Here is a 16,095-nt window from a genome sequence, read left to right on the forward strand (position 1 = left end):
TTCTCCAGCTCTACTACTAATGTTCCTAATCCAGTGCACCATTTTCTTCTTTCCCTTCTGGATTATTGCAATAGCTTCTTACTAACTCTTTAGTTTCGCCATACTATATTACATTCTTACATAGTGCACAGAGCAGTCCTTTAAAAAGAGAATTTGAGTCCAGTGTTACCACTCCTGCCTGAAACTCTTCAGTTCTTCCCATTACTCTGTTAATATCTACATTACTTACCTTGAACAACAAGGCCCTACATAATCTGGGCCATGTCCTTGTCGTTGACCTCATGCCCCACCATTCTCCCTTTGCACACTAAGCTTCAGTGACACTTGCCTTCTTTCCATTTCTTGAATAGTCTAAGCTTGTTTCCATCTCAAGATCTTTGTTTATTCTGTTCCTTCTTCCTTGAATACTCTTAGCCTCAGAATTTTTCAATGACTTATTCATTATCTCAGCTCAAATAGTCATTTTCTACTCTTCATACTAATAGAATACCCTATTTTATTTTCATCACTGCATTTATTATTGAAATTTTTATTTTCCCACTAGAATGTGGGCTCCATGAAAGCAAGGAAAGCAAGGATCTTGATTGTTTTCTAGGATCCTTAGCTCTTACAACAGTGCCTGGCTCATAATAGGCACTAAATATATATTTGAATGAATGACTATCCCTCCAGCTTTATTTTTGATTATCTGAATATTAAGTTATCCTTATTTAATATATTACTTAATTGTTATGGGTGAATTGCTATTAAGATTGTTAAAATTAAGGTCACCTTTTAAAAATATTTTTAGGAAAAACATTACAAGACCATTTGAGGATCAGACATCATTGGTGAGTACAAGAATCTTTTTTTTTCTTTTTAGTTTATTTAGAGAGAGAGCATGCATGCAGGGAGGTGAGGGGCAAAGGGAGAAGGAGAGAGAATCTTAAGCAGACTCCATACAGACTCAGACCCTGAGATCACTATCTCAGCCGAAACTAAGAATCCGTCACTTAACTCATTGTGCCACCCAGGCACCCCAAGAATCTTTCTGATTTAAGAGAATATGTAAATGATTATTCAGACTAATTGTATTCTTTGAGTACTTCTAATCTGTGATGTTTCTGAATTAGAAATCATCCTATATGAGGGAATTTTAATGTGAAGTAGAAGGGAAATAAGACATTTATTTATTATTTTGAAATAAGAACCTTTATATTTTCAAAATATAACTATAGATCTTGTATCTCACTATGACCAATATCATTCACTGCTTGCAAGTATATTGACAGAATTTTTAAAAGCTGAATTATATTTTATGTGCATAATTAATAGATTATCAAGAGGAAGCTTGTTATAAGTCTTTTTATTTATTTATTTTTAAATTTTATTTATTTATTTATTTATTTTTAAAATTTATTTATTTGACAGAGATCAAAACTAGGCAGAGAGGCAGGCGGGGGGGGGCGTAGTAAGCAGGCTCCCCGCTGAGCAGAAAGCCCGATGTAGGGCTCAATCCAAAGACCCTGAGATCATGACCTGAGCTGAAGGCAGAGGCTTTAACCCACTAAGCCACCCAGGCGCCCCTATAAGTCTTCCTTTTTTTTTTTTAAAGATTATTTATTTATTTATTTGACAGACGGAAATCACAAGTAGGCAGAGAGGCAAGTAGAGAGAGAGGAGGAAGCAGTCTCCCCGCTGAGCAGAGAGTCTGATGCGGGGCTCCATCCCAGGACCCTGGGATCATGACCTGAGCCGAAGGCAGAGGCTTTAACCCACTCAGCCACCCAGGTGCCCCCCATAAGTCTTATAAAGCATGTTTGATTTTTAAAAATCCGACTTCTTTGAGTATTTTTAGAACAAGGAATGCTACCTGAATTGTTTCTAACAATTGCCAGTTGCTTTACTAATCAAATCCCTATTTGAGTGTATTGGCAACTAAACTAAATGAAAAAGGCTAGTGAATGAAATCAGAAGATAAAGGATGGTATTTAGTAAATGGAGAATGTTTAATGGACTTTGGGTATGTGATGGTATATATATTTTTTTTTTTCTAAAGAAAATCTTAAGAGAATAAGTGGTTTAAACTAAATCAACTTTAAAAAGGGGCACCTGGTGGCTCAGTTGTTAATCCTCTGCCTTCCGCTCTGGTCATGATCCCAGCATCCTGGAATCAAGTCCTGCATCGGGCTCCCTGCTTGGTGGGAAGCCTGCTTTCCTTCTCCTAGTCCTCCTGCTTGTGTACCCTCTCTCACTGTGTCTCTCTCTGTCAAATAAATAAATAAAATCTTTAATAAATAAATAGAGAAATAAATAGATAAATAAGTTGACTTTAAAAAACTCAGAATGGGGGATGCCTGGCTGGCTCAGTCAGTATAGTATGTGGCTCTTGATCTCTGGGTTTTGAGTTTAAGCACCACCTTGGGTGTAGACCTTATTAAAAAAAAAAAAAAAAGATTAAAAGATACTGAAAAAAAAATTGGAATGGAATTATGTTCTCTTGAGGGGAACACCAGTACTTGTTTTTCCCTTTTAGTTAGTGAATTTATTTTTTAAAGATTTATTTATTTTAGAGTGAAAGAGAACATGCGTGTCTGTGCACATGAGCAGCGGGGAAAGAGCAGAGGGAGAGGGAGAGAATCCTTAAACAGATTCCCCGATAACTGAGCGGTGCCCAACACGGAGCTTGATCCTGGAATCCTGAGATCATGATCTGAGGTGAAATCAAGACCCAGATGCTTAACTCTCTGAGCCACCCAGCTCTCTTATTGAATTAATTAATTAATTAATTATCAAAAAGATTTTATTTTTTTATTTGACAGACAGAGATCACAAGTAGGCAGAGAGGCAGGCAGAGAGATGGGGGGAAAGCAGGCTCTCTGCTGAGCAGAGAGCCCGATGGGGGGCTGGATCCCAGGACCCTGAGATCATGACCTGAGCTGAAGGCAGAGGCTTAACCCACTGAGCCACCCAGGCACCCCTCTCAGTGAATTTAAAATAAAGAACTTTTCAGTAGAATTTCAATAATTAATTAGAAGACTAAAATTGAACTTCTCCTAATGTAGCAACTAACTGCGTTGAAGATTATAACATATTTAGAAAAATCAATATTCAGTGTTTTTAAAAATTGTTTTTTTATTATAATTTTTTTTTGAGATTTCTTCTCTTTTTATTTTTTATTTATTTTTTTAAAGATTTTATTTATTTATTTGACAGAGAGAAAGATCACAAGTAGGAAGAGAGGCAGGTAGAGAGAGAAGGGGAAGCAGGCTCTCTGGAGCCTGATGTGGGGCTCGATCCCAGGACCCTGGGATCATGACCTGAGCCGAAAGCAGAGGCTTAACCCACTGAGCCCCCCAGGCGCCCCTAAAAATTGTTTTTTAAAGATTGTATTTGAGAGAGAGGGAGAGGGAGATAGCATGAGTAGGGGGAGGGGCAGGGGGAGGAGAAGCAGACTCCCCACTGAGCAAGGAGCCTTGATGCAGTGCTTGATCCCAGGACTCTGGGATCATGACCTGAGCTAAAGGCAGACACTTAACCAACTGAGCCACCCAAGTACCCCTTTAAAAATTTTTTTTTTAAAAGATTTTATTTGAGAAGGAGAGAGAGAACAATGAATGAGGTGTGGGGAAGGAGCCAAGGGAGGAACAAGACTCCTCACTGAGCAGGGAGCCTGATGTGGAGCCCAACCCCAGGACCCTGGGAGTATGACCTGATCCGAAGGCAAATGCTTAACCAACTGAGCCACCCAGGTGTCCCTCTGTACTTCTTTTTCAATCCTATTTTGATATGATGGTTTTTCTTACGCTTGATATTGTGCCTTTCCTCTCTTGGGTATTCCACCTCCAGAGACAGGAGATATTTCATTGGATGTAAAAATCTCAGACTAGTAGAGCTCAAAATGGCTGTGGCAACGGTGGCCAAGTTGGAAATGTGGTTGAATTCCTCCTCCTGACTATGTATCCCTCCAGTAGGACGTTTTTTTTTTTTTTTTCCAAGCACATTTCTTATACTATAATTTTGGAACTGTGCATTAGAACAAGAGTTAGCAAATATACCTCCTGTGGGTGAAATCCCTGTTTCTGTGAGACCCATAAACTAAGAATGATTTTTGTATTTTTATTTTTTTTAATTTTAAAATTAAAAAGAAAAAGATTTTACTTATTTATTCCTGAGAGAGAGGCAGAGGCAAATGTGGGACTCGATCCCAGGACCCTGGAATCATGATCTGAGCTGAAGGCAGACGGTTAATCGACTAAGCCACTCCACCCTGATTTTTGTATTTTTAAAGGATTTCTTTTTTTTTTTTTTTTTAAAGGGTTTCTTTATAAAAGGCCTAAAAATACTCTATGGCCTTTTGCAGATAATTTGACTATGCTTGCTTTAGAATTTTAACAAAAGGTAGACTTTTATGTAGAACAACAACAGAGATGAGTACTATATATATGTGAATGGTAGTTTATGGATAGCTTTGGGGTGTTAGTCATAGTAAGAGAATGTAAAAAAAAAAAACATTTTAAGAAAGCATTTTCATTTCTTTGGACACTTAAAAAAAATTTTTTTTTTTTTTAAGTAGGCTTCATGCCCACATTCTGCAGAGCACAGAGTTCAACACAGGGCTTGATCCCACAACCACGATATCATGACCTGAGCTGAAATCAAGAATTGGAGGCCTAGAGGTTCCTGGGTGACTCAGTTGGTTAAGCGGCTGCTGCCTTTGGCTCAGGTCTTGATCTCAGGGTCCTGGGATTGAGTCCGGAGTCGACCTCTGCTCTCAGCAGGGAGTCTGCTTCTCCCTCTCCTTCCCCGCCTGGCCCATACTTGTGCACGTGCTTTCTCTCTCAAATCTTTAAAAAAACAGTTGTGGGCTTAACCAACTGAGCCACCCAGATGGCCCTATTCATATGTATTTTAAATGGATGGTAAGATGTACCATTGATGGTAGCAGTAATGTCTAGTGAATAAAGGCCTTTGTTCAGTAAATGAAATACTCAGTGTGCTGTTCTAAAACTGCATAGCTGAGAATAAATACTCTCATTTTATTTAGTAATCTAAACTTAAGCATGTTTTTAGTCTTTTTTTTTTTTTTTAAAGATTTTCTTTATTTGACAGAGAGACAGCAAGAGAGGGAACACAAGCAGGGGGAGTGGGAGAGTGAGACACAGGCTTCCTGCTGAGCAGGGAGCGGGATGTGGGGCTCGATCCTAGGACCCTGGGACCATGACCTGAGCTGAAGGCAGATGCTTAATGACTGAGCCACCCAGGCAGCCAGCACATTTTAGTCCTGAACTTATTTCTTTTCCTTAGGTACACCCAAATCAGAAAATCGTAGTAAAAAGCTAGAAATAAAGTCCCTTTCTCTCTGCTTATTCCTATCTAGTTCATTAAGTATTCATTACTTTTTTTAAAGTTCAGAGGTACGATTCTTAAAGTGCTTATATTAATGCATTAATTAGAGGTTTTTTTTGGTTTTACAGGAATTCTTTTCAAAGAAGTCAGATTGCTCTTTATTTATGTTTGGCTCCCATAATAAGAAGCGGCCAAATAATCTAGTAATAGGTAAATACCATTTACTTACTTTTTTTCTTTTTTAAGATTTTTATTTATTTATTTGAGTGAGGGAGTGAGCGAGAAGGAGGGAGGGAGAGAGAGAGTGAGAAGGAGGAGGAGCAAAGGGAGGGGCAAAGGGAGAGGGAGAAGCAGACTCCCCACCGAGTGGGGACCCTGATCCTAGGCCTCCAGGATCATGACCTGAGCACAAGGCGGATGCTTAATCATCTGAGCCACCCAGGCGCCCCAGTCATTTACTTTCTAATATTGTTACTTACATTGTCAATTTTGTGACTCAGGTTAATTGATGGTGTTGAGGATTCAGGAGTATCAAGTAAGCTCTAAGCTAGTTTTTAAAAAAATTTTCCTTGTGATTTTGAATAAACCTTTTTATCTACCAGATTGCAGGTAAACAATAGGCATGTAAATATCACTTTACCTAAAGTTGCAGATACTTTCCTAATGTAAAATACAGGTACCTTAAATCAGTGTTAGAGAAGAAAAACACAAAGTAGCATACCTACCATATAAATGAACCCTTCCCTGGTAAGTATTGCACTTGGTCTGGCATGGTCACTGGTGTAGGCAAGTCCTTTTCCTTCTGTGAGCCTTTATTTACTCTTTTTTTTTTTTTTTTAAAGATTTTATTTATTTATTTGACAGACAGAGATTACAAGTAGGCAGAGAAACAGTCAGAGAGAGGAGGAAGCAGGCTCCCTGCTGAGCAGAGAGCCCGATGTGGGGCTCGATCCCAGGACCCTGGGATCATGACCTGAGCCGAAAGCAGAGGCTTTAACCCACTGAGCCACCCAGGCGCCACCGATTTACTCTTATATAAAATAAGGGAGCTTGGCTAAATTTCCAAGATTCTTTCAGGGCCAGGATTGCAACAGTCTGTTCTAGGTGGAGTTGAAAGTTTAAGAAAGAGGGGACATGTTTGGTGGGGTATGAGAGGAAAAAAGAGGCAGAGACTAACACTTTGAACATGCAGATTAAGTGGGTACATGTAAGATGGCTGTTTGGGAAAAATAAATACTTAAAAGAAAATGTATTTTCCTTCTAGGTCGTATGTATGACTATCATGTGCTGGATATGATTGAATTGGGTATCGAGAAATTTGTCTCTCTGAAAGATATTAAGGTAAGATACTAAGCATAAAAATAAAAGGCATTTTGGGGGTGCCTGGGTGGCTCAGTGGGTTAAAGCCTCTGTCTTTGGCTCAGGTCATGATCCCAGAGTCCTGGGTTCGAGCCCCGAATCGGGCTCTCTGCTCAGCAGGGAGCCTACTTCCCTTTCTCTCTCTCTGCCTGCCTCTCTGCCTACTTGTGATCTCTGTCTGTCAAATAAATAAAATCTTCAAAAAAAGAAAAAAAAAAGGTATTTTGTAATATTGCTCTTGGGCAATAGTGACATCTTGTGGTGAAGAGTACTGTTACAGTTTTGTAGTTTAAAGAGAAAGAACTTTATTTTTATCCTGGTGTTTTCTGAGATAAAAGCAAATTTTACTTTACTTTAAAAAGAAGTCGTACCGCATATAACACAAATGTCGATCATCTGGCAGTTAGACTACAGAGCGATTATTAACTCTTGTCTGGGCCCATAGTTTAAATGCTATCCTCTCCCTCTGAATTGTCATAGCACCTATTTTATGGAACCTCAGAAATACCAAGAGTTTGCTTGCTTTCTTTCTTTCTTTTTAAAGATTTTGTTTATTTGAGAGAGAGGGTGAGTGAGAGAGAGCACAAGTGGGGATTGGGGGAGAGGCAGAGGGAGAAGCAGGCTCCCCACTGAGCAAGGAGCCCAATGTGGGGCTTGATCCCAGGACCCTGGGATCATGACCTGATCAGAAGGCAGATTTTTAACTAACTGAGCCACCCAGGCACCTCAGTATCAGAGTTTTCAAAGTGAACCCTGTTCTAAACCTAGGATGCTCTAGGTGACCCTACAGTATTTAGGCTGCTGGCCTCCAAAATGCTGGTTCAGCCCTTCCCTTCAGGACTTTGATCTTTGTGTCTCCTTTGTTTGAATGGGATTCTAAAATAGAAAGGCAAGAAAACTATCCTAATTCAGTTCTTGTGTCCAGATTGGGCTTCTTCTCCTTCAGAATTCTGTTTCTGGCTAATCTGTTCCATCAAATATTCCATCAAATAGTTATTTTATTTAGACTTCATGGCTACCCTATGTAATCCTGAAATTACTTTCTCTGTTGTGTAGAGTTGGAGAGCAGGATCCAGAGGGACTTTATTGGTGATCTGGAGTCATACATATAGTAAATGGTATAATCAAACATTGAAAGAATCATATTGAAGTTTGTAATGGACAGTTACATAATTGTTCTTAGTTTATGGGTCTTTGAGAGTCACCAATGGTATAGTTGAAAGAATTGTAAAATATATGACATGCCTTCCAAGTTTTGTGTGTGTTTGAAAAAGGCTCTTACCAGATCCGGACTAAGCTACAGTAGCTTCCCTTGGTACTGGGTACAAGGTAGAACAGTGGCCCGAGACTGGATTTCGAGGCAGAACATTTGGCTTGCAGGCTTGTGTTGGCCATATAGATGGCTTGTAATGGGACAAGTCTTGACCTTCACTTGCAGTCAAGTATTAAACAGATATGACAATATCGGGGGCACCTGGATGCCTTATTCAGTCAGTGTTTGACTCTTGATTTGTGCTCAGGTCATGATCCGAGGATTGTGAGATCAAGCCTTGTTGGCCTCTGTGCTCAGCAGGGAGTTAGCTTGAGATCCTTTCCCTCTGCCTCTCACCCTGCTCTTACTCTCTCCCTCTCTAAAATACATACATAAATCTTTAAAAAATTAAATAGGTATAACAGTATCAAATGAGGTAATATGTGAAAATGCTAATCAGTGAAGATAGTATTTTGGAAGGTGTTTGGGGAAGTGTATAAACTGTGATGCTTTATTATGGTGGAAGCGATCATTTTATTACAGTTTGTCTTTGCAACGCATGAACCTTTGGAGATGAGCAGCATATCCCCATTTCACCTTCATCACTGCTGCTGCTTGGTCACCTCTTATTGGGTGTGCGCCCTGGCTGATGCGAGCATGCCAACTCCTTCACTCTTTGCATTTTACTTTCTAAGCAAAGAAATTCTTCTGTTACTGTGTAGCTTCTATACCAGACCACAAAATTATTATTGTGAGATCTTTCCTAACAAGAACCATTTAAAAATTAAATACTCAATTTTCACTTATGGAGCATATCCATAACTGTAAAAGTCACTAATTGATGATGATGATCTGCTTACATTGGTAGTTCCTACATAGACTATTTTTTTTAAGTTTTTAAAAAAAATATTTAATTTATTTGAGAGAGAGAACATGAACAGGGGAGGGGGAAGAGGGAGAGGGAGAAGCAGGCTCTCTGCTAATCAGGGAGCTGGATTCAGAGCTCAGTCCCAGGACCCCAGGATTGTAACCTGAGCCGAAGGCAGACACTCATCTGAGGTTGAGCTCCCCCAGGTGCCCACCTCTACAGGGACTATTAGCCAGACCTTCACTTTTACCTCATTATTCCATTATAGCCTTCTATTTTTAGTTTGTTTTGGGATTGCATGTTTTTTATACTTTTCATATTTATTTCCTTTTTATGTCTACCTTTTTATTTTTAAGACCTTTTCAACAGTATTTCTTTTTTTACTTGCCTTATCCTTCCGTTTACTCTCAAGCAACAGGTGATTCGATTCTACCAGGAAATTGAGTGACTGTTCTAGGGCTCTATTTTCTAAGATGTGCCAAACTTCTAGGGATGGTTATTTTACATAGCATAAGCCTTAATGAATGAGATGATAAAATTTAAGGCTAGTTGGTTTTATTTTAGATAGGGTAAGATACATTCCAGGTGCCAGGGGATATTTTATTTGGGAATTTTGTGTGTGATTTATAAAAATTACTTTCCTTTTTTCACTTTGTTTAAAAAAAACAAAACTTAATTCAGGGGCCCCTGACTGGCACAGTAGGTTAAGCGTCCAACCCTTGGTTTCAGTTCAGGTCATGATCTCTGATGGTCATAAGATGGAGCCCCGCATGGGGCTCCGTACTCAGTGAAGAGTTTGCTAAAGCTTTTCCCTCCCTCTGCCCCTCCCTGGGGTCGTGCTCTTCCTCTCTCTCTCTCAAATAAATATGTCTTAAAAAAAGTAATAGTTCAGAAGGTTAGTTCAAGGATGTCACATAATTATGATGTTTTTAGTATAATCATAGTACTTATATAATGTTTTGAATTTTTATGCCTTTCACACTATTCAAATAAAGCTCATGTGTTGTAGTTTCTTCTTGCTCTGGGTTTTCACATTGTGAAAACTATCAGCGACCTAAATGTTAAGTACTGTTTCATATAACTCTGTGAGACAGAGAGAGAGCACAAGCAGGGGCAAGGGGCAGAGGGAGAGGGAGAAGCAGGCTCTTCATGAGCAGGGAGCCCGATGGGGGGGGCTCAGTCCTAGGACCCTTGGATCATGACCCGAATGGAAGGTAGATGCTTAACCAACTGAGCCACCCAGGTGCCCCCTCATTCAGTTACATTTTTATGATGTGTATACTGGGTCATGACTTATCATGATATTTTTTATTACTATGCATTGTGGTCAGGTTGTCCCATCACTTTCTCCTACCTTCTGTATACTTAACCCCATAGACATAGGGGTCAGCACAGACAGAAGGTGGAAGAGTCATTGGGTCTGGTAGGTCTGTTCAGGCCCTCGATCACACAGACAGATCTTAGGCACACCTCCTAAGGATAGACAGTTAAGATTCAGAGTTTGGAAACAGAGTGTCAACAAAAGTGGTCATGGTGAACAGGGAAGCAACAGGTGACCTCTGGTCCTGGGGCAGAGGATGTTTGTTTTCTTGTCTGTTTGTTTGTTTGTTTATTTCTAGATTTGTACAGTTCTTGACTGGAACCAGAGTGGTGGTGCTAGAATAAATGGAAAGCTCAGACTTAACACCTGTTTGCCTTCAGAAATTAATCATTCAGTTAAAGAATTTTTTTAATTAGATTTTTTTCTCCTTTTATTCTGTTTTTTTTTTTTTTTTTAAGATTTTATTTATTTATTTGACAGAGATCACAAACAAGCAGAGAGGCAGGCAGAGAGAGGGGGGAAGCAGGCTCCCTGCTGAGCAGAGAGCCCAATGCAGGGCTCGATCCCAGGACCCTGAGATCATGACCTGAGTGCAAGGCAGAGGCTTAACCCACTGAGCCACCCAGGCGCCCTATTCTAATGGCTTTTAAAGGTTCTTATTATTCATATCATGTTCTTCTTTGTATTAAAAAAAAATCCAAAAGTGGACAAAATACTTCTATAGTAAGAGCTCCAATCATTCTGGTGAGGTTTCCTCATACTTTCTGTAGCTTGTATGAAATTGTTTCTTCCCATTTGTTTAGTTGGTAGTTTAGATTAGTTTTCATTTAAAATACTGCTTATTAAAGTTTTTTAAAATCTACTTGAGAAAGCAAGTGAGAGAGAGAGCACATACACACATGCACCAAGAGGGGGGCAAAAGGAGAGGACCCCAGGACCCTGACTGAAGGCATCACTGAAGAGACTGAGCCGTCCAGGCACCCCTAAAAGTACTGTTTTTTATGTGGTACAGTAGGAGAGGCACAGTGGTAGTAAATAATTCAAAGAAATTGACTTTGTTTAGACTCTGAGATGCTGTCGATTAAAGGGCTATGTATGTTTTGCAGCAATTTTAGCTTTTTAAAAATTCTTTGAATAGAATAATGTTAAAAAGTAGCTTGCATCATTCTTTGACTGCTTATTAATTTGAAAATGTGAGGGAATGAAGCAAAAAACTATAGTTTAAAAGTTGCAACTGTAGTTTTTAGTTTTTAGGTTTTTTGGTAAAGATTTTATTTATTTATTTAACAGAGATCACAAGTAGGCAGAGAGGCAGGCAGAGAGAGAGAGGGAGGGGGAAGCAGGTTTCCTGCTGAGCAGAGAGCCTGATGCAGGGCTCGATCCCAGGACCCTGAGATCATGACCTGAGCCGAAGGCAAAGGCTTAACCCACTGAGCCACCCAGGCGCCCCATAGATTTTTTAAAAAATATATTTTATTTATGCGAAAGACACAGGGATCATGAGCAGGGGGGAGGGGTAGAAGGAGAAGCAGACTCCCCACTGAGCAGGGAGCCTGATGTGGGGCTCCATCCCAGTCCCCTGGGATTGTGACCTGAGTCAAAGGCAGATGCTTAACCGACTGAGCCACCCAGGTACCCCACGTCTTTAGATTTTATCAGTATCAGAGTTTTGGGACAGTCAAAATATGAAAACTAATCAATGTATGTAAGTATTGACTACTGTAAAATCAGCTTATAAACAGTTGAGAATTGATAATTATATCATTATAATTTTTTTTTCCATTTCATAGAATAGTAAATGTCCTGAGGGAACAAAACCCATGTTAATATTTGCTGGTGATGATTTTGATGTAACAGAAGACTACAGAAGGCTAAAAAGTCTTCTTATTGGTAAGCATTTTAATACTTACTATCCTCAGGGTAGCTGAGGTGGGCAATCTAGGACGTCATTGGTGACACTTGGCCACTTCTCTGTAGGTACACAGCTTTTTCTTTTTGATCTTTCTTTTTTCCGTCCTTTTCATTTTTTTATTCCCCACTAGCAGGGGAGAGGTTAAGGATGTTCTATTGCATAAATCATTATAATTTTTTGATGCTATAGTAACTTCCATATCAGCCTATTTATAAAGTATTTTATAAATTATAAAAGGCTTATGCCCATTTCCTGTCATTATGGCATCATTAAATTTAGAAAATTGAAAAGTTTAATTTTCAAGGTGGTTACACCTTGGGGCGCCTGGATGGCTCAGTGGGTTAAGCCTCTGCCTTCGGCTCGGGTCATGATCTCAAGGTCCTGGGATCGAGCCCTGCATCAGGCTCTCTTCTCAGCAGGGAGCCTGCTTCCCCCTCTCTGCCTGCTGCTCTGCCTACTTGTGATCTCTCTCTCTCTCTGTCAAATAAATAAAATCTTAAAAAAAAAAAGTGGTTACACCTCATCCACTTTTTTTTTTTTTTTAAGATTTTATTTATTTATTTATTTGACAGAGAGATCACAAGCAGGCAGAGAGGCAGGCAGAGAGAGAGGAGGAAGCAGGCTCCCCGCTGAGCAGAGAGCCCGATGCGGGGCTCAATCCCAGGACTCTGAGATCATGACCTGAGCTGAAGGCAGCGGCTTAACCCACTGAGCCACCCAGGCGCCCACACCTCATCCACTTTGAACTCAAAAAACTCTATTAATTTTTCTTAGGCTGGTATGCAAGGCTTTTTACACTATAACCCCTTATAATTTGGTTTATTTTGTTTTTTTATCTCTTCCAATTTTCCTCCTTTTTCCATTAAAAAAGTGGTTTATTGAAAATCTATTGTGTACATTCCTATTGTCTTTTCTGATTTCATTCTTATTTACCTAGTTTCTTTCGTTCTTGCAAATTTCAGATCAAGTTTCTTTCTGAGGAAACCTTTAGTGACTTCCCAGCTCCTTTGATCTCATTTTCATTATCATCCTAAAGTGCCACGCATGTACTAGGTACTTCATATGTATTGCTTTATTCTCACGCCCTTGTAAAGTTGTCTTACAGATGACTCATTCTTAGTGAAGTATATTAGTTCCTAATGATTTATGTAATGACTACTTCTTTTTTGTGTGTTCACGAGTTACCTTTTTAAAACTCAGTGTACAGTTATTGTCATTATCTGGGATTGACATTAAATTTACCTATTTTAAATCACTTTCTCTCCCCCCCCTTTTTTTTTAAGATTTTATTTATTTACTTGACAGACAGAGATCATAAGTAGTCAGAGAGGCAGGCAGAGAGAGAGGAAGGGAAGCAGGCCCCCCGCCGAGCAGAGAGCCCGATGTGGGGCTCGATCCCAGGACCCTGGGATCACGACCTGAGCTGAAGGCAGAGGCCCCAACCCACTGAGCCACTCAGGCACCCCTTTCTTTCCTTTTCTGAAAAGCTGGCATTATTGTTCTCTGTAATTTCTTTTTAAAAAATTTTTTAAGATTTTATTTATTAGAGAGAGAGAGCATGAGATGGGGGAGGGTTAGAGGGGGAAGCAGACTCCCCACTGAGTAGGGAGCCAGTGCAGGGCTACATAACCGACTGAGCCACTCAGGTGACCCTTCCTGCACCATTCTTACAAGTTTTGCTTTAGTTTTTTAGTTGCCCTTCTTTTGGATTTTTATATACTTTGCCCTAGATCACTTTTGGAAAGTTGATGGAATATATGTTATAAGTAAATAAATAATAATAATAAACAAGAGATACATATATTTTATATTAAGATATATTTTATTTATAATTATTATATATTAATATTATATAATTATATATAATTATGTTAGGTATAATAATATAAATAATAGTTTATTCAAATCTGAGCCAGTGGAGTGCCTGGGTGGCTCAGTCAGTTAAGCGCCTGACTCTCGGTTTAAGCTCAGGTTATGATCTCAGAGTCTTGGTATTGAGCCCTTTGTTGGGCTCTGTGCTCAGCGGGGAGTCTGCCTGAGGGTTTTGTCTCTCCCTCTGCTCCTCCGACTTGTGTTCTTTCTCTCTCTAAAATAAATAAATCTTAAAAAAACAAAACAAAAATAAATCTGAGCCAACTGAAAAACATTTGTGGGCAGGCACATTGCTTTCATTTTTCCTTGTGATTATTTATGGGCTTATTGTTGGGATTGCAATTTTCAAAACTTTTCATTTCTCTTATTAATAATGGCTATTTTGGGAGTACTTGGCTGGGTTATTTGCAGTAGAGCATCAGACTCTTGATCTCAGGGTCATGAGTTCAAGCCCCATGTTGAATGTAGGAATTACTTTTAAAAAATGACTATTTTTTAGGGGTGCCTGTGTGGCTTAGTCAGTTAAGTGGCTGCCTTCAGCTCTAGTTGTGATCCCGGGGTCCTGGGATCGAGCCCCTGGGATCAAGTCAGGCTTCCTGCTCAGCAGGGAGCCTGCTTCTCCTTCTCCCCCTGCTTGCCTCTCTGCCTACTTGTACTCTCTCTCTGTCAGATAAATAAATAAAATCTTTTTTAAAAATGGCTATTTTTTGAAGAATTAAGTACCGCTGTTACCTGTTCAGTTCTTACTAGATCTCTTGAGTTTAGTGATATTCCATTTTACTGGTGAAATGGAAGTTTAGAGAAGTTAAGAGCTATTAAGTAGGTGAGCCAAAATGAAACCAAAGGCTGAGCTTTTCCGCCTCTGCCATCCATCAGGGCCATGCTAAACAATTGACTTGTTGCAGTCTTTGTTATGGGTTCTTACCTGAATTTTTCATGAATTAAAAAAAAAAAAAAAGAAATTCTGGGGCACTTGGGTGGCTCAGTGGGTTAAGCCTCTGCCTTCGGCTCAGGTCATGATCCCAGAGTCCTGGGATCGAGCCCCACTTCAGGCTCTTTGCTCCGCAGGGAGCCTGCTTCCTCCCCTCTCTCTGCTTCCTTTCTGCCTACTTGTGAGCTTTGTCTGTCAAATAAATAAATAAAATCTTTAAAAATTTCATGAAAGACAATGACTAACATTTTCTTTCTTTCAGTATTACACACCCCAAAATTTCAAGGGTGGTTTTTAGCCAAGATTTCTTGTTCTTGTACTCCATTGGCCCAGGTTTTCTACCTTTTTTTTCGTTCTTCTGTATAATTATTATTCATCAATATATATTTATTAAAACAGAGAAGGCTTTCATTTGGTTTTAAGTTGTTTTTTTTTTAAGTGGTTTTCATAAAAGCTTTATTATTTCATGCTTCCACTAGATGGCAGGAATAACCACATAATGCAGTGGTGAGGGGAAGGGAGTGAAAACCAAAAGGAATCTCAGGAAGAAAGGTGGAGGAATGAAGTGAGATTGTCAGGCCCCAAGGGAAGTTGAGTTTTTAACATAAATATAAAGTAAGACGAGCTGTACACTCCTTGGTGTATGTTTTGTGTTCATATGAAATAAAGTAGAACAGTAGGGAAAGAGAATTTTATCAAGGGCTTGCTTCCTTTTAGGAAGGGTTTTTGTTTTTTTTGTATTTTTATTTTGGTAATTGGCCAGAAAGAAAAGTTAACTTATTAACTTCTGTGTTTTTATGCCAGGTACCCATTTTGTTCATTCTGAATTTTGTTTCTTTTTTGCTTTCTTAAATATGGTGTAGATTTGAGTTATTCTTAGTAGCCTTGCTTTTCTTTATAGAAAATCAGTAAAGATCTATTTTTAGATTTAATGTATCCTAATTTTTATGGTTCCTTTTTTTTTTTTTTTAAAGATTTGAAATATACTTTTTTTTTTTTTTTAGATTTTATTTATTTGTCAGGGACAGAGGGAGAGAGAGCGAGCGAGCACAGGCAGACAGAGAGGCAGGCAGAGGCAGAGGGAGAAGCAGGCTCCCTGCCAAGCAAGGAGCCCGATGTGGGACTTGATCCCAGGACCCTGGGATCATGACCTGAGCCGAAGGCAGCCGCTTAACCAACTGAGCCACCCAGGCGTCCCTTTATGGTTCCTTTTTAATATTACTATTTCTTACATACAAAGATGATAGTAAAT

General features: G+C 39.4%; 1 protein-coding gene across 2 annotated transcripts in view; it reads left to right on the plus strand.

The window, feature by feature from the left end:
- Positions 1 to 16,095, plus strand: part of RPF2 (ribosome production factor 2 homolog) — a 41,405-nt gene that overhangs the window by 9,184 nt on the left and 16,126 nt on the right. For both annotated transcript variants that reach the window (XM_032858322.1, XM_032858323.1), the window contains exons 4-7: positions 791 to 830; positions 5,457 to 5,538; positions 6,593 to 6,669; positions 11,919 to 12,018. In XM_032858322.1, the coding sequence (XP_032714213.1) occupies positions 791 to 830; positions 5,457 to 5,538; positions 6,593 to 6,669; positions 11,919 to 12,018 (299 nt within the window). The remainder of the gene's footprint in view (positions 1 to 790; positions 831 to 5,456; positions 5,539 to 6,592; positions 6,670 to 11,918; positions 12,019 to 16,095) is intronic.

This window comes from Lontra canadensis, unplaced genomic scaffold, assembly GCF_010015895.1.
Source record: "Lontra canadensis isolate GAN:19392208 unplaced genomic scaffold, GSC_riverotter_1.0 scaffold14, whole genome shotgun sequence".
Classification (NCBI taxonomy): Eukaryota; Metazoa; Chordata; class Mammalia; order Carnivora; family Mustelidae; genus Lontra; species Lontra canadensis.